Source organism: Cherax quadricarinatus, unplaced genomic scaffold (assembly GCF_038502225.1).
Source record: "Cherax quadricarinatus isolate ZL_2023a unplaced genomic scaffold, ASM3850222v1 Contig3645, whole genome shotgun sequence".
Classification (NCBI taxonomy): domain Eukaryota; kingdom Metazoa; phylum Arthropoda; class Malacostraca; order Decapoda; family Parastacidae; genus Cherax; species Cherax quadricarinatus.
The window spans coordinates 1-27,500 of record NW_027198671.1 but is presented as its reverse complement, the minus strand read 5'-3'; the positions used below and the strand labels follow the sequence as shown (position 1 = coordinate 27,500).

Genomic DNA, 27,500 nt, shown 5'->3' with positions numbered 1-27,500 from the left:
TGTATCTCTCTCTCTCTGTATCTCTCTCTCTCTGTATCTCTCTCTCTCTGTATCTCTCTCTCTCTGTATCTCTCTCTCTCTCTCTCTCTCTCTCTCTCTCTCTCTCTCTCTCTCTCTCTCTCTCTCTCTCTCTCTCTCTCTCTCTCTCTCTCTCTCTCTCTCACAGGTACACGTAAGTGAAGTTATCATACATAGTATAAATTACCTAGGATAACCCAAAAAATCCAGACGAAGTGCTATACAGTGGATCTGTGCTCCAGTGCCCTAAATTAATAATAATATTAATAATTATTATTATTATTATTACAATAATACATATGTACTAATATTAACCCTTTGAGGGTTTCGGACGTACTAGTACGGCTTATGACCCAGGGTTTTTGACGTACTAGTACGCCTAAATTCTAGCGCCCTCAAATCTAGTGGGAGAAAGCTGGTAGTCCTTCATATGAAAGAATGGGTCTATGTGGTCAGTGTGCACAGTCCAAAAAAAATCCTGCAGCACACAGTGAATAATGAGGAAAAAAAAACTTCGACCGTTTTTTTGGAATAAAACAGCGACTTTGCACTGTATTTTCGTATGGTATTTATTGTTGTATTCTAGTTTTCGTGGTCTCATTTTATAGAATGGAAGACATATTACAGAAATTGATTGATTTTGACTGGTTTTACAATGAAAGGTACCTTGAAATTGAGCTCAAAGTAGCAGAAATGTTCGATTTTTTCCAAATTTCAAAAGTAAACAAATCGTGCCAAGCGTCCAATACACGTCAACTGGTGAGTCTAATATTCTTTCACAAGTGCGCCAATAATATTTATACCATTTTTTACACTAATGCAGTAGTCTGCATAACAGTAAATCTTATATTTTTTGTGAGAATAAAAATTCAAAGTGGAAAGCAAAAGAATATAAGAGAGGCCTTGAGACTTGACTAATGACCAGAGAAAATGTCATTTTAGTGCCAGGAATGTCTTTCTTGTTTATTCTGGACCCTATTCGGAAATTGGCATCTTTTGAAATTTGTGTGAAATTGGCAAAATTGCTAAATTCTGACCACTGTACTGGATAGTTGAATTTCATAAATGGGTGGTTTCTTGCACCCATTCGATAGAAAAAATGGAGTTCTAGCGAAATATTCATGTTTTTTGTCAATTCAATTCAAAGTTTATTCTCTATAAGGATTACAATGCTGAGTTTACAGAAATTTGGTTATTGTTTGGTTTACATGTAGTAAAATTGTGATTACAGAGTGTACCACTAGAACGCTTAGCATGGCTAGGCATTTCGGGCATACTTAGTTTTATTCTTAATTGTAAAATATTACAAATTATGAGGTAAGTTGGTATTATGGCTAAGTGACTAAATACTAGTTTGTGAGTTTAGCAATGTGAATGCTTTTGTTTTGGCACAGTACATAGTTTCAGTATTGGAGTATCACAGGATTCATTATTTTAAGACTGAGATTAATATTTCTGTTTATGGTCAAATGAGTGAGCGAGTGTAAGTGTGAACCACCAGGTGGTATTCGTGTAGTTAGTTGACGGGGTGTATCAGGGAGATAAGATGTTTTCTAATGGTAGTTTTGAAGGTGATGAATGTGTCTGCAGTTCTAGAGTTCTCAGGTAGGGTATTCCAGATTTTAGGGCCTTTGACATACATTGAATTTTTGTAAAGGTTTAGTCGGACACGGGGAATGTCGTAGAGATGTTTGTGTCTGGTGTTATGCCTGTGGGTTCTGTCACAACTATCAAGAAAGCGTTTTAGGTCAAGGTTGATATTAGAGTTTAAGGCCCTGTAGATATAGATTGCACAGTAGTAAGTGTGGATGTACTGAACTGGGAGTAAGTTTAGATCTATGAAGAGTGGAGGGGTGTGTTGCCAGGGATGGGATTTAGTGATTATTCTTACTGCAGCTTTTTGTTGGGTTATTATTGGCTTTAGGTGTGTTGCTGCAGTTGATCCCCAAGCACAAATAGCATAGGTGAGGTATGGATAAATAAGTGAGTGGTATAGTGTGAGAAGGGCATTTTGCGGCACATAGTATCGTATCTTGGAGAGGATCCCAACCGTTTTGGATACTTTTTTGGCTATATGCTGGATATGGGTGCTGAAATTCAGGTTGTTGTCAAGGTATAAGCCTAGGAATTTTCCCCCATTATTTCTGGTAATTAGAGTGTTGTCAATCTTAATGTTAATTTGTGCATCTCCTGCTCTGCTACCAAACATAATATAGTAGGTTTTGTCAGTGTTAAGCATAAGTTTATTGGCTGTCATCCAAGTCGATATTTTAATCAGCTCCTCATTCACAATGGTGTTGAGGGTGGCAAGATTAGGGTGAGAGATGACATAAGTCGTGTCATCAGCAAAGAGAATGGGTTTCAGGTGTTGGGATACGTTTGGAAGGTCATTGATGTATATGAGGAAGAGCAGGGGACCAAGGACACTTCCCTGCGGAACTCCAGTATCAAGTGGCCGTGTTGCTGATGCTGTGTCTTTAATGGTGACGTACTGATACCTATTAGTAATGTAAGATTTGAAATAAGCAAGCGCATGGCCTCTTATACCGTAGTGATCAAGTTTGTGGAGTAGGATTTCGTGGTTTACTGTGTCAAAAGCTTTTCTTAGGTCAATAAAAATTCCTAGTGGATATTCCTTATTTTCCAATGCTGTGTAAAGCAGATCTAGCATTTTTATGATTGCATCATTAGTGCTTTTATTTTTCCTGAATCCAAACTGGCAGGGGTTGAGTATGTTTTGAGCCGTTATAAATGAATACAGTCTCCTGTGCACGAGTTTCTGAAAGATTTTGGATAGCAATGGTAAGGTAGATATTGGCCTATAGTTGTTTAAGTCTGTAGGGTCACCACCTTTATGTATTGGTGTAACCCTTGCCATCTTGAGTAGTTTCTGGAAGGTGCGAAAGGACATGGGCCGCTCGCTTGTACAGTAATGGTGGGACATGAGACAGATTCCCCTAGTTATTTTTAAGTGACTTTATGATCTCAATGACTTCCGTGGGCTCAGTTGGTGCAAGATAGAAGGAATTAGGGAAATTTCCATCTAGGTAGTCCCCGGCATGGGCATTGGTATGTGGGATTTTACTGGCGAGATTAGATCCTTTGTTTGAGAAGAAGTCGTTTATCTTGTTAGATGTGTCAGTGGGATGTAGTGGTGTTTCATTAGGTTTAGTTAGGACAATATTCTTGGTTTTTCTCAGTTTGTGGGTCCCTAGAATCTGAGAGAGTGTTTTCCAGGTCTTTTTTATATCTCTTCTAGTGTCTGTGAATCTACTGGAGTATTATAGTTGTTTGGCTTTTTTTATTACTTTGGTGAGAGCTGATGAATAGTGTTTAAGAGTATCTTTGTGTATTAAGCCCTGTCTATATTGCTTTTCATATTGGTGTTTCTTGTCAATGGATTTCAGAATGGTACTGGTTAGCCATGGGCAACCAAGCCGTTTGTTTGTGATCTGTTTTGTTTTTATAGGACAATGTTTGTTGTATAGTCTAAGTAATTTGTTAAGAAAAATGTCTGTCCAGTCATCAATACCATTGGCCTTGGAGAATTCTGTAGGCCAATCAACAGTCTCTAGGTCAGCTGTGAACTTCCTTACTGAGGCCTCGTCATGGAGTCTAAATGAGACTTTGTTGTATTCAAGTGGTGGTTTACTAATGTTTGTCAGGAGGAAGGTAGGGTAGTGGTCTGTAGTGCTATCTGTGATTATCCCTGATTTAAGGGGGGCTAGTATATTGGTCCATATGTGGTCTATTATGGTTGCACTTGTCTCAGTGAGCCTGGTTGGTTTAGTTATTGTTGGTATGAGAAGTGTGTTGTTCATATTGTTGATGAAATCAGTTACAGGCTGATCATCTAGTAAGCCAAGGTTGATGTTGAAGTCTCCAGCTAAGAGAAGGTGGTGCTTATTCATTTGTCTGTTTGTTATTAGTGACTTTAATCTCTCACTGAAATTTGGGATGTTTGTGTGAGGTATCCGGTAAATGGCACCGATTGTTATAGGCGTTTTAAGGTTTTTTACAGTAAAATTAGCAAAAATGTATTCCCCATATTCATCACTAAAGCAAGTGGTGCTAAGACAAGATAATTGGTTAGAGTAATAGATTGCAATACCACCCCCAACTTGGTTTGTTCTGCAGTTGTGGATTGCTGTGTATCCTGGTAGAGGGTAGATATCTATTGTGTCCTGCTTAAGCCAGGTCTCAGTAAGAATAATGCAGGAGAAGGGTGTCTTTAGTGATTCAAGGAGTGCTAGGAGGTCATCATAGTGTTTGCTTAAGGACCTGATGTTGTAGTTAAGTACTGATAGACTTTTAGCATTGTTTAGGATAGTGGTGGCTTGTGATGCTGTGTAATAAAGGCAGTTACTTTCCAATAGGTTTTGATTGGGTGTCAGATTATGGAGGTTTAGATCAGGGTCAACGTGATCAATCATCTTCTAGGTTTAAAATTATGGTTATTTATATCCTGAGTTGTGTGTTGAGTTCTACTACTGATATCTGTAGTGGTTGGAAGTTTGGACAAGTATATAGCTAGAGTATTTTGGTCATGTAGGGTATAGTCACTACTACACATAATGAAGTTGATGTTGTCTATGTGTTGTGCTGGAATGAACTAAAGTACAACTAGGCATAAACTAGTAATATAAAAATACAAATTAAAAATAGAACAAGACTCTCACTTGTAATTGCACTAAGGTCTAATAATGACTTTTGTGGAGTCTATGTTTTGAGCTAGAGTGAGCTAAAGTACAATAGGTTTAATCTAATAATATAAAAGTACAAATTAAAAATAGCACTAGTCTCTCACTAGTAATTGCACTATGGTCTAATATAGTGAATTTGGTATTGACTATGTCTTGAGGTAGAATGAGCTATGGTACAACTGAATTTAATCTAATAATATAAGAATACAAATTAAAAGTAGCACCAGTCTCTCACTAGTAATTGCACTATGGTCTAATATAGTGAATTTGGTATTGACTATGTATTGAGCTAGAAAGAACTATAGTACAACAACTTTAGTCTAATAATATAAAAATACAAATTACAAATAGCACCAGTTTCTCACTAGTAATTGCACTATGGTCTAGTATAGTGAATTTGGTATTGACTATGTATTGAGCTAGAATGAGCTAGAGTAAAATTGTGATTAATCTAATAATATAATAAAGGAACAAGACTCTCAATTGTAATTGCACTAAGGTCTTATATAAGTTGTTTACAAGAATTAGAGTATAATTAAATTTAAATTGACAGGATAAAATACACAAATTAAGGTAGCAAAATAATAATAAAAAAAAAAATGATAAAAATAAAAATGGCAATGACTTGGTTATAATATGCTAGTAAGATGGTAGACAGGATGATATAAAAGTTGTAGTTGAAAATACTAGGTTAAAAAAGTATGGAATAAAAATGGTCAATAAAAGAAGTTTACAATAAGTTTGATCAATATAGTTTAAAGTAAAATTGGGCAATAATAGGGATTTAGAATAAAATTGGGCAATTGAGTATTTTTTAAAGTGAGGTAGAATTATTGAAGACAAGTTATGGTTAGTTTATAAAAAAATAAGATGGAACAGTGATGTGGTAAGTTGTAAAAAAGGAGATAGATTCTGTAGATATTAAATACAATTAAGACTATGAGGTAGAATGGTCATTGAGTACAACAATGACAATTAAAAGTAGTTGGAGTATTAGAATTTTAGGGGGGCACAAATTTATGACAATATAACACTAACGGTGGACTATGGGTATTATCTGCACTTTACTCTGATTCTGTTAGTCCAGCCTCACTTAGGAATGTTTTAAGGTCATGTTCTGTGGAGATGAAGTATCTCTTCCCAGTGGGCTGTTTCCTAACTGCTATTTTTCCATCCCTCACAAAGCACTGGTGGATTTTTTGGGCATAGCACAATTTTCTTAGCCGATAAAGAAGGTTTTGTCTCGTTTTGGTAAGGCACTCATTGACGTAAACATCAGTTTTCATAGAAATAGATGTTTTTAGTAGGTTGTTTCTTTGTAAGCTAGTTTGGAATTTTAACAGCACTGTTTTTTTACCTGCTTGATAGCCCATCAGTTTGCAGTCCTTTAAGTCATCACTACGTATATTAAGGCGAAGGTGGTCCTTGATAAGCTGTAGGGTGGTCTCCATGCAGGTCTCTTGGGTGACTGTGGGTGGGAGATGTTTGCTGTTAACTACAACAGCGTCAGATAGCTGCTGTTGGTCATTATGGTCTTGGAAGTTGGTTATGACATTGGCAAGTTGTTGGTCCACTCTTGATCTTTCCTCTGTAATGTTGGTAGTAAGTAGTGTGACTTGGTCTTTTAGAGTGTTGATGGTGTCTAGGGACCGGGTGTGGGTGTTGCTTTGTTGTTCTAGAGTGTCTAGTTTATGTTCTAGAGCAGTGATCTTGTTGAGGTAATCTGCATTGCTAGCCTTTAGTTCCTGCATTTCTTGAGTTAGTTTGGTGATCGTTTGGTTCTGAATCATAAGGAGTTTAGCTATTTCTGGGTCGGTGATCTTCTTGACATCAAATACTGGGAAGGAGTTATCTTGGAATGTAGCGGCGGCCATGTTTGTTGTTGTCTGTCGTGTGTTATGGTGGTGTCGGTGGGTGATGAGGGTTGTGTCCTGGCTGGCAGTACCACAAGTTTTCCTCGTGTTATTACTGCTCTCACCTTTGATGTTGGGAGTCCTTAGCTGGTTACTGGATCTTCTTTTATTGTTCTGACCCTTGTCCATTGGCTGTGGCTTCGGGTGAATAGTAGGCGATGGGTGTTGGGTGAATGTTGTGGAGTATCACTTCAGTGGCAGCGGGGTAGGAGTTGCTAGAACGAGTCCTATTAGTTGGTAATTTGTGAACTTTTGGGTGATTTCTGCAGTTGCTTTATATCATTCTGGGTATCCACACATGTTAGTGTTATGCCGGTCTTGATTAGGTCATCACTGGGCTGCTGGGAACCTCAGGTAGAAGTAAAAATAGAGGACAAGGTTCCTGTTGCCGCTGCCCGCTGCCGCTGGTCGACTAGTACAGTGGAATTGGCCGAAAATGGGGCTCAAAGTGGGCAAAATCGCCGATGCGTAAACATCGCCGAGACCGCTAACTTCGCGAGAGCATAATTCCGTAAGTTTTCCATCAAATTTCAAACTTTTGGTGTCCTTATGATCGGGAAAAGATTCTCTATCTTTTCATAAGAGAAAATTATTTTTTTTTTAAATTTGGCCGACCCTGAGAACGAGTTTCGGAGAGGGCCTGTCGACCCTCAAAGGGTTAATAATATTATTATTATTAAACTATAATATAATAATCGTGTACACTCATTACTTGCCTTAACCCTTTCAGGGTCCGTCCCGTAGATCAACGGCTTTAGGTTCAGGGTCCAAACCGTAGATCTATGTCATGAGCTCAGCTCACTCTGATAAACTGTGAGTGGTAAATTTGGGCCTAGATATGAGAGAATACATCTATGTGGTATGTGTGCACCACATAAAACAAATCCTGCAGCACACTGTGTATAATGAGAGAAAAAAAACTGAGACCATGATTTTCGATTAAAACAGCGACTTTGCAGTGTTTTTTCGTATGTTTTTTATAGTTGTATTTGTGATTTCTTGGTCTCATTTGATAGAATGGAAGACATATTACAGAAATAGAGATAATTTTGATTGGTGTTAGCACTGGAAATGGCTTGAAATTGAGCTCAAAGTGGCGGAAATGTTAAATTTTTGCCGATGTTCAAGAGTAAACAAACGACCTCACACGTCTAATACACGCCAGCTGGTGGGTCTAATATACATTCACAAATGTGGTGATGATATTTATACAATTATTACAATATTGCATAACAGTAAATCTTCTATTTTTTGGTGTGAATAAAAATTCATTATGTGAATAAAAAATCAAAATGGAATTTATTTGTAAAGCCTCAAAATATAACTAATGAACAGAGGAAATGTTAGTTTAGTGCCAGGAATACCTACATTGTTTATTCTGGACCCTATTTTGAAATGGAACATTTTGAACTTTGTGTTAAATTGGCCAAATTACCAATTTCCGGTCACTTTATTTTGTAGTTGAAACAGTTGGCTTGGCGATTTCTTGTGCTCAATCGATAGAATAGAAGTAATACTAGTGAAATAGCTGAGAATTTGGTCGACTGGAATAATGTAATTGGCCTAAAATGGGAGTCAAAGTCAGCAAAATCGCCGATTCGTAAATATCGCTGACACATCAAAATTCACGAGAGCATAATTTCGTCAATTTTCCATCAAATTTTGTACTTTTTGTTTTATTACATTCACAAAAAGATTCTCTACCATTTCATAAGAAAAAATAACAATTTTTTTTTTTGAAAATTCTTGGACACTGGGGCACCACTTCAGATTTTGGCCTTGGACCCTGAAAGGGTTAAAATATCTGTAGTGTTAATGTAGAGTGAGAGGTGAGTAAACAAGATTAAATGAATAAATGAGAGAGAATGAGAAGGTAGAAGATTCAAGAGTTATGTGAACAAACGTTGTTGTTGTTGTTACCAGCCCAAACACGAATGGTTTCTGTTCACTCTGTCAAGCCGACCAGAAAAACATCTCATATTTGTTAATTTATATGTTATGTAGCATGTTATTATATAATTTTCAAAAAAAAATCATAGATGGATTAAGCAAAATGTCTATATTAACGTTTTATAAACATTTAATGCACCTCAGTGATTATTATGGTGTTATTATCATTATTAATATAGCATCTTCAAAACGAATTACACTCTTAATGAGTGGCTCTGAGACAGACAAGCAGACAGAAAGATAGACACAGGTAGACAGAAAGACAGACACAGGTAGACAGAAAGACAGACACAGGTAGACAGAAAGACAGACACACAGGTAGACAGAAAGACACACACACACAGGTAGACAGAAAGACACACACAGGTAGACACACAGGTAGACATAAAGACAGACACACAGGTAGACAGAAAGACAGACAAACAAGTAGACAGACAGACACACAGGCAGACAGACAGACACACAGGTAGACATAAAGACTGACACACAGGTAGACATAAAGACAAACACACAGGTAGAAAGACACACAGGTAGACAGACAAACAGACACACAGATACAGACAGACACAGATATACAGGCAGACAGATACAGACAGGTTTATGTGCAACACTGAAAACAAGTAGAGAGTTCGAGAGTAAGAGCCTTTCTTGCTACAATCTCCAGTGCAATATTCAGACTTCATCTTAGGGGCCATGGTGAAATTTACTGTCCAGTAAGTACAGTTAATACAGTATGATGCTGCTGATAGGACAGGGTTACTCAAACTGATGCTGCCTGCATGACACATTGCCGCCGTGAGTATTGTCAAATATTGTACAGAGGTATGCATTAGCCGGCCCAGCCCAGCTGCCAGATTCACGGTCGTAAGTCGAGTGGACGTATGTCGAGCAGGTCGTAAGTCGGATGGTAGGTGTATATATATTCTTTCTTCTTTCAACGTACCAGCCGTATCCCACCGAGGTGGGGTGGCCCAAAAGGAAAAACGAAAGTTTCTCTTTTCAAATTTAGTAATACATATATACAGGAGAAGGGGTTACTAGCCCCTTGCTCCCGGCATTTTAGTTGCCTCTTATGACACGCATGGCTTATCTGCTATCTGTTTTTCGTTTATCCACACCAATAACAGTCTCTCAACATCTTCTATCACTTGCGATCTCTGTTTCGAAAACAAAGTTGCACCTTTGGCAAGAACAGCTTCCTTGATTGCCATTTTCTTGGCCACAATAGTAGCAATGATTGATTGGGGTTTTGTGTACAACCTGGCCAGCTCGGAGACACGCACTCCACTTTCATACTTACCAATGATCTCTTTCTTCATATCCATAGTAATTCTCACTCTTTTTGCTGTAGGGTTGGCACTAGAAGCTTTCTTGGGGTCCATGGTGACTTATTTTGCAGGTGCAATCACTAAAAAGGCTGTGATAATATGAAATGTTCCGATTGTATGCTTGGAAGCGATCGCGGTGGCTGGCTTGTAAACACTGGCACCCAAGGAACAAGTGAGGCGGGCTCAGGCCGCACGTGGATGCGTCTCGAACGAACCGCGTTGAGCGAGTTTTTTAGCGCTAGCCGAGGCAAAATTTTTTCGTTAAAATGTATCGCTAGGTGGATTTAACATTATGCGATGCGTTCGTTAGGCGAGGTTCCACTGTATATATATATATATATATATATACATCTTTCTTTCAACACACCGGCCGTATCCCACCAAGGCAGGGTGGCCTAAAAAGAAAAACGAAAGTTTCTCTTTTAAATTTAGTAATTTATATGGGAGAAGGGGTTACTAGCCCCTTGCTCCCGGCATTTTAGTAGCCTCTTACAACACGCATGGCTTACGGAGGAAGAATTCTGTTCCACTTCCCCATGGAGGTAAGAGGAAATAAACAAGAACAAGAACTAGAAAGAAAATAGAAGAAAACCCAGAGGGATGTGTATATATATGCTTGGTCATGTATGTGTAGTGTGACCTAAGTGCAAGTAGAAGTAGCATGACATACCTGAAATCTTGCATGTTTATGAGACAGACAAAAGACACCAGCAATCCTACCATCATGTAAAACAATTACAGGTTTTCGTTTTACTCTCACTTGGCAGGACGGTAGTACCTCCCTGGGCGGTTGCTGTCTACCAACCTACTCCCTAGGATATATATATATATATCTTTCTTTCTTTCAACACACTGGCCGTATCCCACTGAGGCGGGGTGGCGCAAAAGGAAAAGCGAAAGTTTCTCTTTTTACATTTAGTAATATATACAGGAGAAGGGGTTACTAGCCCCTTTGCTCCTGGCATTTTAGTCGCCTCTTACGACACGCATGGCTTACGGAGGAAGAATTCTGTTCCACTTCCCCATGGAGATAAGAGGAAATAGACAAGAACTAGAAAGAAAATAGAAGAAAACCCAGAGGGGTATGTATGTATATATATGCTTGTACATGTATGTGTAGTGTGACCTAAGTGTAAGTAGAAGAAGCAAGATGCACCTGAAACTTTGCATGTTTATGAGACAGAAAAATGGACACCAGCAATCCTACCATCATGTAAAACAATTACAGGCTTTCGTTTTACACTCACTTGGCAGGACGGTAGTACCTCCCTGGGCGGTTGCTGTCTACCAACCTACTACCTACAACCAGGGTAAATATAGGTTATTATGTAAATTCTTCATCCTTAAGTTGGTTGTACAGTAGGAACATTTATATTTTAGGCCTAAGAAGGGGTAACTTATGAGAATAGTTTTTTTTTTTTTAACCAAAAGAAAAAACCCAACCTAACTGAACCTAATGTAACCTAACTTAGATTCTCAGTTATAGTCTATAACCTAACCTAGATTTATTTTTTTGGTTACAAAAAAAGAAATCCTATAAGCCAAAAATGTAAGTCTCCACTGCACAACCTATTTAATATTGTAGAATTTGAATAATAAAATTTGCAAATCTCACATACACTGTCATATTATATACAGCAAACTATAAATTATTGCCTTTCTCCACTGAGCATCTAAAGAAATGTTTACCCAAGATTTTTCTGGCTAACAGCAAGACTAGATTAAGCCAATCTCAAATATAAGATGCAGGGATTTACACAGTGCCTGTATAAGAGATCATTTGCTTGTATCCACACTAATGTGTCTATCTTGCAGTTTGGATTAATAAATCATCCTTATAGGCTCAGTTTCATGTCTCATTACACTCCAATTATTTCCTTGTTAAGGTCTTAAGCTGTCTTCTTTGGTTTTTGGTTGCTTCTAGAAGGATTCTTCTGAGGCATTCATGAAATCTGATCATAGAATGCAAATGCAATGTTTTGAAATATGAAAAGCTTCCTGTAGATGGTTCCATGAAGAGTGCTGTCTGCCACCTTTCCTTATATAATACAGTACCAGGATGTAACTAATGATGTGTGAGACTTATGGTTTGACCAGGGCAGACTTTCTAGGTTAAAAGTGATTACGTAGTATCTTACTGGTGTTAGGTTATACTGTCTTTTCGTGAATGGTTCATTGAACCCTTCATATAAAGAAGTCTTTTTGCTTTAAAATGTTGTCTTCAGGCTCTGGGTAACATGTAATTTTTTTGTCTTTCATGTTATATATAAGAGACATTATTCTACTTTCTTTATAAAGTATTTAACCCTTAAACTGTGTAAACGTAGATCTACGTTTGCACACGTAGTGCTCCAAACGTGGATAGTCTTATTTTTTATTCCTTCAAATTTGGCACAATAGGCTTGAGTTGCCTAGACATGAAAGAATGGGTCTGTGCACTCAGTGTGTGCACTATTAAAAAAATCTGGGAGCACTTAGTACCTTGTGGGAACACCAGTTCAATTGAGCGCCAGCTAGAGCAAATAATGTGGCAAACACCAGGGAGTCACTGATGCCATGTCACACTAACACTTCCAATTTAAGAGGAAAGTAAAAATAGGTTAGATAAAAACATGAGTGAGTGTGGGTGGGTGTGAGTTGGACCTGACTAGCTTGTGCTACTAAGTCTGATGTCATGCTCCTTCCTTCAGTGCATGTGACCTGACTAGGTGGGTCATTGGTCTGAGCCAGAGGGATAGGGTGACATGTACCTGCCTTGCATGGGCCAGTAGGCCTGCTGCAGTGTTCCTTCTTTCTTATGTTCTTATGTGTTCGGCAGGCTGGCCGGCTGGCTTGCTTTGGCTCTCTCTGGCTATATATCTCTGTCTATATCTGTCTATCTATATCTCTGTCTCACATGTACACATAAGTACAGTTATTATACATAGTGCAAATTACCTAGGATAATCCAAAAATTTCAGGCAAAGATAGACAGACAGAAACATGTTTGTGTGTATCAGTGAAAAATAAAGCCAGGGTTCCCCGAGCACCCATCTATCAAATGTCACTGATCTGATAACAGATGTCGTAACACCATTCTTCAAGGAGTGTGATATGCATATACTCCAGGCAGACAGAAAGACAAATAAGCAGAGACAGACAGACAGGCAGGCAGATAGACAGACAGATAGGCAGACAGACATAGATAGACAGACAGACAGATAGACAGGCAGATAGACAGACATATATAAATATATAAATTAAAAATGAGAAAAAAGGTTTATTGGCAACACTTCTGCAAGTGGCAGGAGTCAATGTTGCCGTCAGGTGAGCGTCCAGAGCCATCTTCACGGTCTTATATCTCGGTAAGTACTGACCCTAAATTTTGTTTTTTTAATCCTATAACATGTAGAAAAATGTGCTCTTCATTTTAAAAGAAAAAATGATTTTTTTATTTTTCAAAATATTCGAAGCGCCACACGAGTGAACGTAGATCTACGTTTGGACAGTTTAAGGGTTAAGTCACAGTGTAATAATAATATTTTTTTTAAAATAGATATATTTCAGAAAAAATTAAGAATACTGTTCTATAAAAAATAATTAAAAATTTTTTGTACCGTACTTGACAGCTGAATGAATTGCGGAGGAAGGTGAGCGAACAAGAACGTGTTGCGTTGGAACAAAATCGCATCTTATCGGAACAAACTCTGAAACTCACCAGCCAAGAAGGAAAACTCAATGAGGTTTGTCAATTTTTATTAATAAACAGTGCCATTCTTGGACTTATTCTCTCTCTCATCATTATGTTCACTCCATACCATAAAATACTGACAAAATAAAAACCTTTCATTTAACTCAGCTATAACATTAATATGTTTTATCAATAATGTTAGTTTAATAGTCATCTAATATTTAGCATGACTAATTAAATTTGTAAAACAGTGTACAGTACATGTAATTTGGTTATGAAGATATAGTAGTGGCAACTATTACAGTTAACAGTAGCTTTGTACCTTTTGATTGAATAGGTATTAAAGCTTTGTTAAAAATTAATCACAAGAATAATTTAAGGTGGTTTGGACATTTAGAGAGGATGGAGCACAAGAAGATTACCAAGAAAGTGTATAACTTGGGGATGGAAGGTAAGAGGGGTATGGGGTCATCCCAGAAAGGATTGAAGAGAGGGGATATGGGAGGTTGTGAGGGCTAGGGGCCTAGCATCTTGCTGGCATGTTTGAGCGGGTTAGATTGGAGTGAGTGAAGACCCATGGGTTTTGTAACTTTACTTGCTGTTGGAGTATGAGCAAGGTAACATTTATGAAGGGATTCAGATGCTTGTTAAAGAAGGAGCTTTGTGCCACATTAGCCTTTTTGTGTATGCATAACTTCTCAAACGTTTTATTATGTATCATATTGTCTCCATCAGATTTACTTTTTCTTTACCTTTGTTAGTCTTTGACAGAGGTACACTTTTATGCCAGTTTGAAGCTCTACCAAGCCTGCAGGCTCAGGTAGTTTAGAATCATTTCCTGTCTCCTGTATAAATTACTAAATGTAAAAAGAAGAATATCTTTTTTGAGTCACCTTGCCTTGGTTGGAGATGCCCATTGTGATAAAAAAAAATTGTCTATAAATGGATAAATTTTAAGTAATAGAGGAATAGGGATAAAAATTGGAGACAAATTGTCTTTAGATTTTGATTTAGATATTTATTTTGACAAATTACATGGTTGTACAGAGGAATATAATAGTTGGATGTACATGCCAAAAGCCCCTCTGTTTGCTGAGCATTTCGGGTAAACTTAAAGATTAACTTAAGAATAGTAAGGTAATAATACATAGTTCATATGGTCATTAGATGAGTTAGTGAGTGCAGGAGAATTAAATATTATATCAGGTGATGCTACATTGTTTTGATAAGTCTAGTAGAGACTTATTACACTATTGATTTAGCTAATAAAGATTACAGTATTACAATGTAACAATTTAAAACAATTTACAATATGATGTATTACAGTTTAGTACTATTGAAAACAATGAAATTTGATATTACAATGGAACAATCTACATTATGATGTACTGTATTACAATCTACTACTATTTAAAACAATGAAAAGAAGACATGGTAATTTTGAAGGAGTAGGTGGTTGAACATTCATCTGCACAACATGAGTAGCTTTTGAGAAACTGGTAGTGGTTAGGTACGGTTTGTCTGGTTAATTTTGGGTGATGAGATGATTTCTTATTTGGGCCTTAAACTGATTTGTTTTATTTTAGTTCAAACCCTGAATATTCTAACATTCTAAATTTTTATTTTATCTTCATCTACCAATAATTCACTTCAGCAATACTGCAGAATATAAAACTAGTACGTGAGGGCCCTGCTTTACAGTGTTTCACTGGTGCTTGTCCCATAGAAATGCCACCATTTGAAACATTACATATGTACATATATGCAGAGAGAGCATGGTACATATACTCACTGTGTATAAGTCAGTCAGTCAGTCAGTCTCTCTCTGTCAGTCAGTCAGTCTCTCTCAGTCAGTCAGTCAGTCTCTCTCAGTCAGTCAGTCAGTCTCTCTCAGTCAGTCAGTCTCTGTCTCTGTCTCTCTCTATCTCTCTCTTTCTCTCTGTATCTCTCTCTCTCTCTCTTTCTCTCTGTATCTCTCTCTCTCTGTATCTCTCTCTCTGTATCTCTCTCTCTGTATCTCTCTCTCTCTGTATCTCTCTCTCTCTCTGTATCTCTCTCTCTATCTGTATCTCTCTCTCTATCTGTATCTCTCTCTCTCTGTATCTCTCTCTCTCTCTGTATCTCTCTCTCTCTGTATCTCTCTCTCTCTCTCTGTATCTCTCTCTCTCTCACAGACAGACAGAGTTAGGAAAAAGTTTGTTTATTACAGTGGACCCCAGCCGTTTGGCGCTGTGACTTTCGTGAAATCCGACTTTCGGCAACTTTTCTCGCCAAAATGTAGCCTCGTGGTTCGTGATTGGCCTCGTGATTCGGCGACCGTCCGGTACGCATCCGCCGTCAGCGTGCACACAAAGCCAGTCTCCCACACCAGGGAGCTGAGTCTCGACCCCTGCAACCACAATTACGTGAGTAGGTGAGTACACCATTACACTCAAGTGTGCCAGTGTTTACCAGCGAGTGACCATCACCCCACAGATTCATGCGATACATTTCATAATAATCCATTGTTTTTTTGTGCGTGTAACTGCTTAATAAGTCACCATGGACCCGAAGAAAGCTAGTGCCAGCCTTTTGGTAAAGATAGTGAGGAACACAATCGAATTCAAGAAATAAATCATTGAAAAATATGAGTGGAGTGCGTGTTACAGAGCTTGCCAGGATGTATGGCAAACCCCATTCAACCATCACTTTGATCGTGGCGAAGGGAAAGGAAATAAAGTGTGCTGTTGTTGCAAAAGGGGTAGATATGCTGACAAAAAAGATATTGCAAATCCTCGAAGAAGTAGAGAGGTTATTGTTGGTGTGGATTACCCAAAAACAGTTAGCAGGAGATAGCATTATGCAGTTGATAATATGTGAAAAGCCAAGGCAGTTGCATGACGATCTCGTAAAGAAAAATGCCTGCAATGAGTGGTGATGTTTGTGATTTTAAGGCCAGCAAAGGCTGGTTTGAGAGATTTAAGAAGTGTAGTGGCATACACAGTGTGATAAGGCATGGTGAGGCTGCCAGTTCAGACAAACAGGCGGCTGAGAAGTTTGTACAGGAGTTTAAAGGGTACATAAACACTGAAAATTCAAACCCCAACAAGTGTTCAATTGTGATGAAACAGGCCTGTTTTGGAAGAAAATGCCAAAGAGACCTACATCATGCAGGAGGAAACGGCACTGCCAGGACACAAGCCTATGAAAGACAGGCTAACTCTCATGTTCTGTAGTAATGCTAGTGGGGATTGCAAAGTGAAGCCTTTACTTGCCTATCACTCTGAAAATCCCAGAGTGTTCAAGAAAAAGTGTCGCCAAGAGTAAATTGTGTGTGATGTGGAAGGTTAACAGTAAGGCATGGGTCACAAGGGAAATTTTCCTTGATTGGTTTAATGAAGTGTTTGGCCCCACTGTGAAGAAACACCTCCTGGAAAATAAATTGGAACTCAAGTGCCTCCTGGTAATGGATAGTGTTCCTGCTCATCCTCCAGATTTGGAAGAGCAAATGGTGGAGTTTCATTTCATCATAGTGAAGTTCTTGCTCCCTAATACAACTCCTCTCCTGCAGCCCATGGACTAGCAGGTCATTTCTAACTTCAAAAAACTTTACACCAAAGCAGTGTTTTAAAAGTGCTTTGAAGTGACCCCAGACACTGAATTGACCCTAAGAGAGTTCTGGAAAGATCACTTCAATATCCTCAATTGCATAAACCTTATAGGTAAGGCTTGGGAGGGAGTGACATGCAGGACTTTGAACTCTGCTAGGAGAAAATTGTGGCTAGAATGTGTACGAGAGGGATTTTGAAGGGTTTGGGGCTGACCCTGAGGAGCCTATGCCAGTTGTGGAAAGTATTGTGTCACTGGGGAATTCCATGGGGTTGGATGTGAGTTTAGAGGATGTGGAAGAGTTGGTGGAGGACCACAATGAAGAGCTAAATTTGCTTCAGAGGAGGAAGAGAGATGGAGGAAGGTGTCTTCTTCAAAGATTAAGGACATTTGTGCAAAGTGGACTGAAGTGCAAACATTTATGGATGAACTTCACCCTGACAAAGCTGTTGCAGGCCATGTTGGCAACATGTACAATGACAATGTTGTGTCCCATTTTAGGGAAATTTTAAAGAAACACCAGAAACAGAGAGCTCTGGACAGATATTTTGTGCAACAGGGGTCCAGTGACTCTCAAATTGTTCCCAATGGCATTAAAAAACAAAGAAGGGAAGTAAACCCAGATAAGGACTTAGTACCGGAAGTCCTTATGGAAGGGGGTTCCCCTTCCAAATAATAGTGCACCTTCATCCTCTCCCCCCTTCTGTCTTCCATCCACCCAGAAGTCTTCAATAAAGGTAAGTGTAATGTTATTATTTTATATAAGTATGTACTTGAGTTCTCATTGTTTTCTGTATCTAAATCTATTTGATTTTTTTTTTTTTTTAATATTTTTGGGTGTCTGGAACGGATTAATTTTATTTCCATTATTTCTTATGGGGAAAAATGGTTTCACCATTTGTCAATTTCGTCCTTCAGCAGACTCTTTGGAACAGATTAATCACAAAACTCGGGGGTCCACTGTGTACTCATTCTTCATTTATTCAGACTTTTTTTTTTTAACGAACCTGCTATGTCCCACTGAGGCAGGGTGACCATTTAAAGTTAGTAATTTATACAGGAGAAGGGGTTACTAGTCCCTTGCTCCCTGCATTTTAGTCACCTCTTATGACACGCATGACTTACAGAGGAAGAATTCTTTTCCACTTTCCCATGGAGAAAAAAGGAAATGAAGAACAAAAACTATTAAGAAAATGGAAGAAAACCCAGATGGGTGTGTGATTATGTGTGTGTGTGTACATGCATGTGTAGTGTGACTTAAATGTAAGTATCAGTAGCAAGATATACAGCCTCTCCTCACTTAACGACGGGGTTCTGTTCCTAGGAGTAGGTTGGTAAACGAATTGGTTGTTCAACAAGGAGCATACTATACTGGTAGTGGGTTTGTGTCAGCCATCTTGGGATATTTTTTTAATGTCACCTTTGCACCATTTATAACATTTCTGGTACAGTGGACCCTCAGCCAACGATATTAATCCGTTCCTGAAAGCTCATCGTTAGCTGAAATTATCGTTAGCTGAATTAATTTTCCCCATAAGAAATAATGGAAATCAAATTAATCCATGCAAGACACCCCAAAGTATGAAAACAAAATTTTTTTACCACATGAAATATTAATTTTAATGCACACAAACTGACACTTACCTTTATTGAAGATCTGGTGATGATTGATGGGATGGGAAGAGGGGAGAATGTGGAAGTTGTTAATGTTTAGAAGGGGAATCCCCTTTCATTAGGACTTGAGGTATCGAGTCCTTTTCCGGGGTTACTTCCCTTCTTCTTTTAATGCCACTAGGACCAGCTCGAGAGTCACTGGACTTCTGTCGCACAACAAATCTGTCTATAGAGGTCTGTACCTCCTGTTCCTTTAAGATTTGCCTAAAATGGGCCACAACATTGTCATTGTAATAGTCACCAGCATGGCTTGCAATAGCTGTGTTTGTAATAGTCACCAGCATGGCTTGCAATAGCTGTGTTAGGGTGATTTTTATCCATAAAGGTTTGCAGTTCAACCCACTTTGAACACATTTCCTTAATCTTTGAAGTAAGCGCAATGGATTCCACAACTGGCATAGGCGTCTCAGGGTTAGCCCCAAACCCTTCAAAATCTTTCTTAATTTCCATATTAATTCTCACCCTTTTTATCACAGGGTTGGCACTAGAAGCTTTCTTGGGGCCCATGGTGACTTATTTTGCAGGTACAATCACTAAAAATGCTGTGATAATATGAACTGTTCCGATTGTATGCATGGATGTGACCGCACTGGCTGGCTTGTAAACACTGGCACCCACGGAACAACTGAGGTGCGCTCAGGCCACACGTGGATGCGTCTCGAACGAAACGTGTTGGGTGAGTTTTTTAGCGTTAGCTGAGGCAAAATTTTTGCGTTAAAATGTATCGTTAGCTGGATTTAACGTTAGCTGATGCCATCATTAGCTGAGGGTCCACTGTATTTTTTAAAACTTTATACAGTAGTTTACTGTATACTAATGTAATAAGCAGAATAGAGGAAATTAGTTCTAATATAGTACAGTGGAACCTCAGGTTTCATTTGCCCTGGCTTTTGTCGAATTTAATTTTCGACGACTTTTCGTCAAAATATTGTTCCAGTTTTCGTTCATCACCTCGGTTTTCATCTGCCATACTGAACGTGTCTGTCTGCCTGTGCCCACACAAAGCATCCCATGCAAGCATACTGAGTCAGTCTAGCTTTGTTTCTCGTCGAGTGAACATTACCCTATGCATTCATACGAAACATTTTGTAATAATCCACTGTTTTTTGTGCTTGTTTATAGTGCAACTGCTAAATAAGCCACCATGGAGCCAAAGAAAGTTCCAAGTGCCAGCCCTTTGATAGAGAATGCGAGAAACATGATAGAATTCAGTGGTGGTAGAGGGTGGTAACGATGGTGGTAGAGGGTGGTAATGGTTGTGATGGTGGTAGTGATGGTGGTAGAGGGTGGTGGTTGAGGGTGGTAGTGATGGTGGTAGGGGGTGGTAGTGATTGTGGTAATGGGTGGTAGTGATTGTGGTAGAGGGTGGTAGTGATGGTAGTAGAGGGTGGTAGTGATGGTGGTAGAGGGTGGTAGTGATGGTGGTAGAGGATGGTAGTGATGGTGGTAGAGGGTGGTAGTAATGGTGGTAGAGGGTGGTAGTGATGGTAGTAGAGGGTGGTAGTGGTTATGGTGGTGGTAGAGGGTGGTAGTGATGGTGGTAGAGGGTGGTAATGATGGTGGTAGTGATGGTAGTAGAGGGTGGTAGTGGTTGTGATGGTGGTAGAGGGTGGTAGTGATGTTGGTAGAGGGTGGTAGTGATGGTGGTAGAAGGTGGTAGTGATAGTGGTAGAAGGTGGTAGTGATGGTGGTAGAAGGTGGGAGTGATGGTGGTAGAGGGTGGTAGTGATGGTGGTAGAGATAACCTTTCTTCCCTTTCCTCACCTCGCCATTTTCCATACGCCAAAAAGAGTCTTCAGTAAAGGTAAGTGATTTAAATGTTCATTTATCCATTTCATTAGTGCTTTATATTTATTTCTCATTGTTTTCTGTATGTAAAACTATAGTTATTCTCTATAAAATGCATTTTTTGTTAATATTTTTGGGTGTCTGGAACGGATTAATTGGATTTACATTATTTCTCATGGGAAATATTGCTTGAATTTTCGTCGAATTCGGTTTTCATCAGACTTAATGGAACTAATTAAAGACGAAAACTGAGGTTCCACTGTACATTATTTAGGTTTGCTTGCTGGGTGGAGAGCTGGTCATAAGTCCAAGTGGTCGGTAAACGAGTACGTCACTAAGTGAGGAGAGGCTGTAACTGTTATCTTGCATGTTTATGAACCAGAAAAAAGACACCAGCAATCCTACCATCATGTAAAACAAATAAAAGTTTCCATTTCACACTCACTTGGCAGGATGGTAGTACCTCCCTGGGTGGTTGCTGTCTACCAATCAACTATTTTTTAATGATTATTCATTGAGGTTCCTAAATGTCACACTTATGTTTACAAGATGAAGTTATGCAGTTTGTTTGCTTCAGGAGACAAGTTAGGGGTAATGGTTATTCAATGCGCCTTTTCTTTGCCTATTTCTTTGAGCTTATTCTTCCCCCAGATGCCATTCTGTATTTAATTTGCTGGCTTTATTAAACCCTAGTAATAAGTTATTTAACTATTCTTGAACTCTTTACAGTCTTCTTAAAGTCTTATTCTGTCTTCTTCAGTTTTTATTCCCTTATTATTTTTATATCTGCAAAAAGTGATATCATAGTTAAGAGCTTATATTGTTAACCCTTAAACGGTCCAAACGTATATATACGCTCACTCGCGCACCACCCTGAATATTTTGAAAAAAAAAAATTATTTTTTTTTATATAGAAAAAAAGAGAACATTTTTATAAGTGTTTTAGCATAAAAAAAAAAATTTAATGTCAGTACTTACCGAGATATGAGGCCGCGAAGTTGGCACTTGGCGATCACCTGACAGCAACATGGAGCGCTGCCGCCTGGAGAAATTCTACATATTTACCGTTTTCTTCCATTTTTTTTTTTAATTTTTGTTGGTTTTCATGATATGATAATTATGTTTTATAGTAACTTTTTATATCAATGCCAATTTTTGTTTATACACCAATATTATATATGAAATTATCATATTGTCATAAACATACATGTACACACTGACAGGTGATTTTGCACACCTGGCTGAATCACATTCTATTATCTACAACTATATACAAGTGTTTACATGTCCCACTTATGTTTCTAGTACTCCTCAATTGTATGATACTCCATGAAGCATGGATTCATACAGAGTGCCACCCCACCCCTTCCGCTGTTGAGGTCATTTTTTTGGTGGTAGCACATACAATACACTTTTTCTGGGCATTCTTCTTCTTTTGGGTAGGTGGTATTGGTACCAGATAGTGACAGGAGTGATTCGGTCTGGCACTTACCCTTCTGACTGTGGTTGGGGGACAGGTTGTGGTGTGACAGGTCGCTGTTGAGGGGCAAGTACAGGTGTGGTACCATACTTTCTTGCTATCTGTTTGACAAGATTCAGAGAGAAATCTGCAAAATGTTGTCGTTTTCCAATCTTTATTTCATACATATTGAATGCATTGAGCACTGCAATGTCTACAAGGTGAAAAAACAGTTTTATATACCACTTCCGACTCCTACGCACACAGTCAACAAACCCTATCATGTCACACTTGTCAACTAGTCGCATATTGTTCGTATAGTCCATGACAGCAGCTGGCTTTACAATAGGTTCTTTGTTGAACTTGCTCAATCTGTCTGTACCATCTCGTTTCTGTGGATGGTTGACAGCAATGCCACGTCCCGTTTGTCATGCCACGTCAGTGCCATGATGTCATTAGCATGAAACACTTGCACTTCACCTTTAATAATGCCTCCAGTGAACCTTGGCATGTTTCCTATTCCTTCTCACTGTTCCACATATATCAGTATTGTTCACACGTAGGAAATCACCGAGCATAGGGCTTGTATACCAGTTGTCTGTGTACAATGTATGGCCCTTGCCAAGGTATGGTTCCATCATCCTGTGAACAACATCACCGGAAATGCTCAACATCCGTCTGTCATCATCGAGTGTGTTTTTCCTGGTGTATACAGTTACATCCAACACAAGACCACTCTCACAATCACACATAACAAAAAGTTTTATACCAAAGCGATTATGTTTGCTCGGTATATATTGGTTGAATGAGAGGCATCCCTTGAACAGAATCAAGGACTCATCAACAACAATGTTTTTGAAGGGATAAAAGTATACACTGAATTTCTGCTTCAAATACATAAACACTTCCCTGATTTTGTATAGAAGGTCATTTCTCTTTGGCGTGTTTCTGTCTGAGAAGTGCAACATTCGTAGCAACAGAGTGAATCTGTTGCAGGGAAGGAGGTCACGGAAAACTGGAGTACTGATGAAGTGGTCTGTAGACCAGTAATTACGTATATGTATTATTCATATAAATATGTGGCATAAGCATGACAGTGCCAAGGAATAAATACTTTTCAGCCACTGTTGTGTCTTTCCACCTGTGCAGCCGTGACGATTCTCCAACCTCTGCTGTGTTGTTCATGACATATTGGTAATAATTGTTTGTTTGGGTCACTATCAAGTTCATTATAGGCTCGTCAAAGTACAACTGGAAATAGTCTAACTCTGTAGACTCATTCGTTATGGGACATTCTGGCAGGATACCACTTCCACTAGTATCAAAATCACAAGGCTGAGGCACGAATATACTTTGTGTCCAGTTCCACTCACGATCACATGGTGCAGGGTGGACCTGTGGCATGGGGCGAGGGGGGGGCAGGAGGAGGGACAGGAGTGGAGGCAGCACATGGTTGTGGGGATGCCGGGCAGTCCTTTGTCTGTCCACCCACTGCGCCATGTGGTCCAGGCACCATGCCACCCACCACTACTTCCTCCATCCCCGCATACTCCCCTTCATGATCACTTTCACTATCAGTGGCCGGGGTTTTAGATCGTGACCTGACACGACCCTTGGGGATTGCATATGGCACACTGCCTGAACGTAGATAACGACGTCTAAAAGTACGCTTCACTGGTGAATAAAGAACTTTACTATCACTAGACGAATCCTCGATTGGCATAAAATCAATCTCATCATCACTTACATCACTTTCACTATCACTAAAACACAGGGAAAATGATAGTTTCCTCATGTGAAGTTGCCTATGGGTAACACTTGCCACTCCATAGGTGCTTGGCCCAAGGTCTTGTGTGGCCATACTGGCCACCCCAGAAGTGCTTGACCTAGGGTCTGCTGTGGCCACATTGGCTACCCCAGAGGTGCTTGGCCCTAGGACAGGTGTCGCTACCCCAGAGGTGATTGGCTGAGGGTCATCTGGGTTATCGTCGGTATTTTCACTAATTCCTTGGATATTACTGGCCCCATTGGTGTCAAATCCACTAGACTCACGGTCTACATATATCACTTTCCTTGAATAGTAGAGTGTTAATACGATGAGGCGTGAGTGAATCACGAGGATGTGCCATGATGTTGACCCAGGATGGAGCTGAATGTAACTGGTCCTACCATGTGGTACCCAGGCGTCCCAAATTTTTTGTATACTACGCACACTGAGTGCGCACACCCATTCTCTCATGTCTAGGCGACTCAGGCCTATCGCGCCAATTTTGAACGAATGAAAAATAAAACGTATATATACGTTTGGGGCGCTACGAGCATGAACGTATACGTTTGGACCATTTAAGGGTTAATATACACTAGGAACAATTATGGGCCCAACTGATCATTGGGGTACAGTATTCCATTGGTTTTATTCTCCCATTGTTAACAAACACTGATAAATGCAAACTTGATCAGGTTTTGGCAGTTTGACTTCAAACTGGGAGACTATTTTGCCTCCTTTATCCTACTTAGCAATGGAAAATCTCATTTTACAGCATATAATAAATATAGTATTTTTTTTACATGTTATTAGAAGTGATAATTAGACATATTTGTTTCAGATTGAATTGTTTGGGAAAATTGATTCAAATGAAACTTATAAGATAGGGTACATGTATGAATTAAGAATCTCAATATATGATGTATTATTATTATTATATACATGGGGAAGTGCTAAATCTATTGGGGTTGCACACTGCTTTGGGAATGGAAGGCAATCAAGTTTGATTCAAGGAAGTGGAGGGTAGCTCCAGTTCCCTGTATTAAGAGATTCTGTAGGCTTCTTGTGGAAGTTTTGAAAATTTATATATTTTTTTGTTGTAATGTGGAGATGTTCTTTTATGTTTTTTAGGTGAACCGAAAGCTCTTAGAATATGATCAACGTTTTAGTGAGCTACTGGCTGAGATGGCACGCATGAGAGAGGGTTGTAATGCAAATTCTAACAGCGGCAGCAGGACTAGTGGAAGCTGGCGAAGAGAAGACAAGAATCAGCAGTTTTATAGCTCGCATAATGTCACAAATCCTGTCATTGGCTCCACTGTCTTCGTGGCAGCCAATATGGTAATGACTTATCATGAATATTTGAAAATTTTAATTTTCATGGGGCTTAGTCTTAGGTAGGTTTGCATTTTTAGTGCATGCACAGTATTTTTGCTTTATGCAGTTTAGCTTTAACTTAATGAAAATTCGCTTATATGCAGTGACCCTATTTTTACTAGCAATTAGCTATATGCAGTGTTCATTCACTCATATGAGATCACCCAAGCCTGGCACCACTTAAATTTTAACCATATCTCATTAAATATCACTCTGAACTAGTTGATATTGATATAACAAAGCATTGAAGCAGGACTACTGGCCATTACTAGATACAGAAAACCTTCAATTTAACCACTTTGAGGTCTGTGCTGTAGTACTATGGCTCTGTGCCGTAGAAATGTGTGATGAGCTCAGCTCACTCAGATAAGCAGTGAGTGGTAAATTTGGGCTTACATATGAGAGAATGGGTCTATGTGGTGAGTGTGCACCATATAAAAAAAAATCCTGCCCTGTGCATTGCATGATGGGAAAAAACTGACCGTGCATTTGGTTTAATATAGCAACTATGCAAAGAGGGGAATGTATGAGAGTATAGTTATACCAATGCTCTTATATGGGTGCGAAGCATGGGTGGTGAATGTTGCAACAAGGAGAAGGCTGGAGGCACTGGAGATGTGTCTGAGGGCAACGTGTGGTGCGAATATAATGCAGAGAATTCGTTGTTTGGAAATTAAGAGGAGGTGTGGGATTACCAAAACTGTTATCCAAAGGGCTGAGAAGGGGTTGTTGAGGTGGTTCGGACATGTAAAGAGGGTGAAACAAAATAGAATGACTTAGAGAGTGTAGAAATTTGTAGTGGAGGAAAGGCAGGGTGGAGGTCAGCCTAGGAAAGGTTGGAGGGAGTGGGTAAAGGAAGCTGTGTGTGTGAGGGGCTTGGACTTACAAGCATGCGTGAGCGTGTTAGACAGCAGTGAATGGAGATATATGGTTTTTAGGACTTGATGTACTGTTGGAGTGTGAGCAGGGTAATATTTATGAAGTGATTCAGGGAAACCAGCAGGCCTGACTTGAGTTCTGGAGATGGGAAATACAGTGCTTGCACTCTGAAGGAGGGGTGTTAATGTTGCAGTTTTATAACTGTAGTGTAATTGCACCTCTGGCAAGACAGTGATGGAGTGAATGATGGTGAAAGTTTTTCTTTTTTTGGGCCACCCTATCTTGGTGGGAAATGGCCGATATGTTAAAAAAAAAAAATAGCGACTGCAGTGTAGTATTTTCGAATGATTTTCTTGGTTGTAATCTCGGTTTCTTGGTATCACTTATAGAATGGATGATATATTATGGAAATAGAGATGATTTTAATTGGTTTCAGGACTGAAAGTAGTGGGAAATTGAGCTCAAAGAAGCGGAAATGTTAGATTTTTGCTGATATTCTAGAAGACACAAATTACGTCACTCGTCCAGTACACGTCCAACTGGTTGGTCTGTATCATGTTCACAAATGCACTGACACTATTTATGCAGTTATTAACCCTTAAACGGTCCAAACAGATCGACGTTCAAATTCGTAGTGCTACAAAAGTAGATCTACTTTTTTTTACATATTTTCAAATATAACAAAAAAAATGTAGATAAAAGTTTTTTACACGTTTTCACATGTAAAACAACAAAAAAAAATCTACATTTTTTTACATACTTTCAGATGTTGAAAAAACGTATATATACGTTTGGACCATTTAAGGGTTAAAATAATGCAGTAGTCTGCATACTAGTAAATCTTCTATTGTTTGTGTGAATATAAATTCAAAATGGAAAGCAAGTGTAATATAGAAGAGGTCTCGATGATGACGTTTCAGTCTGATTTGGACCAGTTACAAAATCATACTAACAGAAAAGAGTGAGGTAGCCAGGATATATAGGTGAGTGGGTACAAGAGAGGGAGAAGAGGAAGTAGTGGAAGGTAGGTAGTGGAAGTAGTAGTAGAAGAAATAGTGGTAGTAGAAAGTAGGGAGAATAATTTAGGCAAAAGAAAGAAAAGGGTAGGTGAAGGGTGACAGGAGGCACAAATAAAGGTAGTAACAATAGTAGAGGAATGGGGGGGGAGACTAAATAGTAGTAGCAGTAGGGTCAGTCTAAGGACAAGAAAAAGGAGCATTGCAGGAGAGCTAAGGGCCCACAAGGGGTAAGACCAAAACATAGGGGAGGGAGGACTAACAGAATAGGCTGAAGACAGGTAAACAAAGAAAGAAAAAGGAAACAATAGGAAAAGAAGAGAGGACAGGATCAGGTTAAGTAAATAATATTCTGAAGTTTGGAGCATAATT

At 39.0% G+C, this 27,500-nt stretch overlaps 1 protein-coding gene across 2 annotated transcripts in view; it reads left to right on the top strand.

Moving 5' to 3' along the window:
* LOC138852062 (uncharacterized) overlaps positions 1 to 27,444 on the top strand; it is a 39,682-nt gene extending 12,238 nt beyond the window's left edge. Inside the window, exons 1-3 of one of the 2 annotated variants that reach the window (XM_070081677.1) lie at positions 12,788 to 13,256; positions 13,521 to 13,634; positions 24,988 to 27,444. In XM_070081677.1, the coding sequence (XP_069937778.1) occupies positions 13,158 to 13,256; positions 13,521 to 13,634; positions 24,988 to 25,257 (483 nt within the window). In that variant the 5' untranslated portion in view covers positions 12,788 to 13,157 and the 3' untranslated portion in view covers positions 25,258 to 27,444. Of the gene's footprint in view, positions 1 to 12,787; positions 13,257 to 13,520; positions 13,635 to 24,987 lie in introns of those variants that run through there. The other variant, XR_011391549.1, reaches the window with a different exon arrangement.
* Positions 27,445 to 27,500: the final 56 nt, after the last annotated feature.